General features: G+C 55.3%; 1 protein-coding gene across 2 annotated transcripts in view; it reads left to right on the top strand.

Moving 5' to 3' along the window:
* Positions 1-1,367: 1,367 nt before the first annotated feature.
* Positions 1,368-4,851, top strand: part of Card19 (caspase recruitment domain family member 19) — a 13,905-nt gene continuing 10,421 nt past the window's right edge. For both annotated transcript variants that reach the window (XM_026782844.1, XM_005355161.2), the window contains exon 1: positions 1,368-1,467. In XM_026782844.1, the coding sequence (XP_026638645.1) occupies positions 1,461-1,467 (7 nt within the window). In that variant the 5' untranslated portion in view covers positions 1,368-1,460. The remainder of the gene's footprint in view (positions 1,468-4,851) is intronic.

Below are 4,851 nucleotides of genomic sequence, written 5' to 3'. Positions count from 1 at the left end.
ACACTATCTCCTGGAACAAGGTCTGTCCATGCTGTCTGTCCCTCTGCCTGCACAGACTGGTGCTGAGCTCTCCAAATGCCTGGCCTGTGGGGAATCTGAGCTAACCTCGTTTTCTGCAGTGTTTAGCATGGGGCAGGAGTGTAGCGACCACTACCACTGGGTCCAAGAGTTTGGAATTCCCAGCAACCTTGCAAGTCAATCTCCAGATGCCTTTTGAACCTCCCATTCCCAAGATGAGAGTTTACAACCCTGGGGAGAACCGAGGCCGAGATGGAGGGCTCAGGGACCCAGGGATTCCTGGGCTGTCCCGGCAGTGCGTCCAGACTTGGGGCCCTCAGCAGTCCTGGTCTGGTTCCAACGTCTCAAGTTGTGGCTCTAAAATGTGCTGCGGTAGCAGCACCAGCAGAGACAGGTAAACTGGTGCCTGCAGCCATTGCCATTGCCGGCTGTGAGGGTCTTGCCTCTCCCACAGACCTCCATTTCCTAGCTGGGCCGGGGCCTGGGGACTTCTTGTGGTGAGCACCAGAGCTGGAAGGGCCAGGCCTACCTACAACAGAAGGGAAATAAGTGGGAGGTTGAAAGATTTGCCTGAGGCCGCGTGTTTTATAATTACGAGAACTGAGGCTCAGTCAAGCTAAATAACTTCCCTAACTAGGCTGCAATGCCAGGCACTTGTCCCCTTTCGTAAATAGGGGACTTGATAAAAGGATGTTCCACCAAGCTCACTGTTAAGTCTCAATTCCTGGGTGCCAATGAACGCTCACCGGCCCTTTTTTTTTTTTTCCAGTCCTGACCTGCTCTGTGACTTTGGGTAATTCACGTCTCTTTTTGAAGACTCAGTTTCTTTATCCGGGAGATGGGGTGGGGTGGCCAGAGCGCAGCAGCGGAAAACTCATCCTCCGAGAAGCACACACCTACCTCTTAACCTCCTAAAGCAGCCGGCTCCGTGCCGGAGGAGGGGCGGAGCTTAACGAAGGGGCGCGGACCCCAGGAGCTATTGGAGAGGCCATGCGTGGGGCGGGGCTTGAGGTCTCTGATCCTGACTGGGACCTGAGCCGGACTGGGCTCCTCTGCCCGATTACTTAAACTGGAGGGGGCGGGGCTCCGGTCACCGCTACTGCCTAAACTCCTCAGGGGCGGGGCTCACTGGGGCGCGCAGTTCGGAACACCCGGGGGAAGCCTGAGTCGAAGATGACAGGGGGCGGGTTTCGGTGAGGGGCGTGGTTTATAGTAGAGTCCCGGTTCCGCCCACTGCTAACGCAGCCCCAGAGCTCGGCACGGAGAAGGGGCGTGGCTAGTTGGAGGGAAGGGCTTGAGACTGGAGACGTTGTCGCCGTAGCTGGGCGGGACCTAGAGGGTAGAGGCGGGACTTAAGGCCCGGCCTGCAGCGGCGGTCACCGGAGCCGTCGGGCCGGGCGGCGGACAGCCGAGGACCGTGGGGCGGCGCCGTGTCCTCCGCCATGACAGGTGGGCGCAGGGCCAGGCGGGCGACGGGAGCCGAGTGACCTTGGTGTTAGCTGGCACGGACGACTCGGGCGTAGCGGCACGCGGTGGCGGGGTGTCCCGGGCTCTGAGAGGCGGGCCGGGGGCGCCGGGGGTGTCGGGTGCGGAGTGGGGGGCCGTCGCGGGCGGAGGAAACAGAGCAGCAGGTGAGCGCCAGCAGGGTGCACGGCACCGGCTACACCTGCAGAGCGGGGCGGTGTCCCGGGCCGGGCTGGGTCTGAGAGAGGGAAATGGTGCTCACCGCCAGTCTGCTGAGACTCTAGAGCTGTCGGCGAGGGCACTCACCCCCACGGAGGCAGGACCGGCTCTGCGCTCCAGGGCAGCTTGTGGTACCAGTGAGACTCCCGTGCTTCCCGCTTGCTCGTGAGCTTGCGAGACTCCTGCTACGTCCCTTACTCTAGATGGTTCTAGTGAATTCGGAGCAAGCAATTTGCTCCGGGGACTCACCCACTTTATTTCTGATCCCAGCCAGACACAGTGACATTGCTGTGCTGAGTTTTGCCTGTAAAAGAATGCCGTGGGGGGATGAGTCAGCGAGGGACCCCCCTCTGGCAGAGAGCCCGGGAATGTGGTGGCTCCCAGATGCCGCACTTTTGTTCTGGGAGTTTCACTCTTACGCTTCTTGTGGCAGAGGTCACCTGGGATGGCCCAGGGAGTCAGGGTAGCCCCAGAAGTACCCAAGGCTCTCTAAACTGGAGTCAGAATTGGTGGTGCCCAAAAATAAGACCTTATTTGCTGGAACCTGATGACTTCGTAAACAGACTAGAGGAAACCCCAACTACCACACTCTCCTTTGTCATCACTCCGTGCCCTTTTTGTTTGGGGCTGCAAGTTCTGAGCACTATCTATGTATAGAGCCCTGCTTGTGTCCCTAATATGCACTCTTATTCAGAATGTCTATGTGGAGACATAAGGAATATTAAACCTGTTTAGGGATGGAGAGATGAAATCTCAGGCTGGGTAAGTGCCCCCAGACCACTCTGCTGGTCAGTGGTAGGAGCAGAATGGGGGGCCTGGTCTCAGCATTCATGCTGGGCCCTGCCCTGCCTCTGGTTTTCCAGATCCTCTAGTAAATTCATTAGGATGTGTGGGACAGATTAGGTGGGACTGGGGTAGAGGATGGGGTGTCTTTTAGCTGGGAGGACACAGCCAGCCTGTGGCCGGTGGCAATGACAAACACTTTTTCTCTTTCCCATCTACTTGCTGGCTTTTTGACACCTCATCACCCTTCCTTTTTCTGGTGGGAGATGGAGACTATAGGACAGAAGCCTGAGAGGATTGGATGGGCAGCTCTGGGACCACAGATCCATTGTTCTGTGGTCCTAGTGCACCTGCTGGGGGCCTACCATACAAATTAATCTTTGCATCCTCTCTCTCTCTCTCTCTCTCTCTCTCTCTCTCTCTCTCTCTCTCTCTCTCTCTCTCTCTCTCTGTGTGTGTGTGTGTTGATGGCTGTAGAACACTGAGAGTTGTGTCTTCACAAAACAGATAGTCACCCATGCAATGATGACACAAGCTTCTGAAAGAGATTCAGGGGAAGTTGATGCCCAAGTTGTAGACCCCAGGAGAGTGAATTCCCAAAAGGGTGTTAAATATGCTCGGCATGAATCAACCAGGTTTTCTCAGCCTACTGCCTGGGTCCTGACTCTGTGGTTGTGAGCTGCAGACAAGAAGGCTTTGGGACCCCTATGGCAGAGTAAGGGCTTGTGGGGCCCGCAGCTTCAGGATCCCAAATGCCAGAGTAAGGACTTCGGTCTGAGCTGCAGAAGTTCAAGATGATGTGAAGGGCCATATTCGTGGTACCAGCTGGCAGGGAGGGGAAGTACAGGCAAAGGCTCATGGATTCTGCACAGAGCAGTCCATCTGCTTTCACCTAGTAAAGGCATTCCAGGCCTTGTTTACAGGGGCCTGGTATCCAGGCAGAGCCTTGCCGAGTCTCCGTGATACCCAGTGGCTGCCTATATGTGGTTGCATGCATAGTTTACAAGAGCCGCAGGAAACACAGGAAATGCCTTGCTCTGGTGCAGCTGGCTTCAACCCTTGGGCTGGGCCACCCATGGCAGGTGACTCAGGGCTCCTGACTCATGACTTGTGGGCAGCAGAGTCCCATCTTGGCTAACTAGCAGCTCTCAGGGTGGGAGGAGGCCGCTATGAAGCTCTGGCCTCTATCTACTGGTAGACCGTGCCTTTGGACCTTGGACTGGAGCCCATTCGTTCCAGAACTCTTCTGTGAGTGCCTACTGTGTGTTCAGCCCTGTACACGTTGGCACAGTGTGGGGACAGCAGACCCCTGAATTCAAAGTGATCCATATGTTAGTGACAGAACAGAATGTACCAGGGGTGTCTACAGGCAGCCCCAGCGTGGCTGTGTCACCTCCATGCTAACTGCAGTTTTGCAAGTTTACCACGCCTTCATTTCCCTATCTGAGAGGGTGGAAGTTGTAGAGCCAGTGGAAGGATGGAGGTTATAAGTAGGTGTAAATAGGACCAGAAAATGCCTGGCCTGTGGATCGTTTTTTGAGTCAGCTCAATGTTCATCTGAACTCGTTAATGAGATGCTGCAGGCATTAGAGCTAGCCTACCTAAGGCACCTGGTAATATGGCAAGTTACTGGGTGTCCCTGGGCTGTTGGTAAGTCTGTCTTCTACACAGATTTCAGGGGCTCTACCAATATTCCCAGTCCCCAACAGCCATGATGGCGTGGCGCTGATGGCCGCAGAGAGGGGATGGAATGGCTGATGACTGGGCCTTGGGGGAGCAATGACTATCAACCAGGACAACCCTAGCCCTAGCCTCTGAGAGCAGGCTCCTGGGCTGAGGATGTGTTTGTGGGGTCTTTGGTGAAGGCAGCCCCCACTGTTACACTGTGAACCCCTGGAAAATACCCCCAAGTTCCTGGCATAGGGTGGGCATGCTCTTAGGCTATGCCCACCTGGGTAGAAAGGACACCCCCACAAGCCACCATCAGGGATGGGAGGGTGCAGGAGTCAGAAGACAGACCAGCCAGGAGGAAGGAGCAGGGGACCAGAGGTGTGAGAGAATATCCTCTGGGCTCCTTCTCAATGCATTCCTACTCAGGGTTGCTCTGCTTTCCATGACTCCCCCTCCTGCCCCAATTTTTCCATAAACATCAACAATGGAAATTTTCAAATAAGTTTTCTCAATAGACTTTATTTGTTAGTTGAATTTATTTTGAGCCAAAGTCTCTCTTTGTTGTTCAGGCTGCCACACCCTTTCTTGTAGCTAGGACTGCAAGTGTATACTGCCTGGGTGTATACTGCCTGGGTGCCTACTGCCTGGGTGTATACTGTGTGGGTGTATACTGTCTGTGTGTATACTGTGTGGGTG

Source organism: Microtus ochrogaster, chromosome 16, assembly GCF_000317375.1.
Source record: "Microtus ochrogaster isolate Prairie Vole_2 chromosome 16, MicOch1.0, whole genome shotgun sequence".
Classification (NCBI taxonomy): Eukaryota; Metazoa; Chordata; class Mammalia; order Rodentia; family Cricetidae; genus Microtus; species Microtus ochrogaster.
Note: the sequence above shows the minus strand (reverse complement) of the source record. Positions and strands in the feature narration are given on the sequence as shown.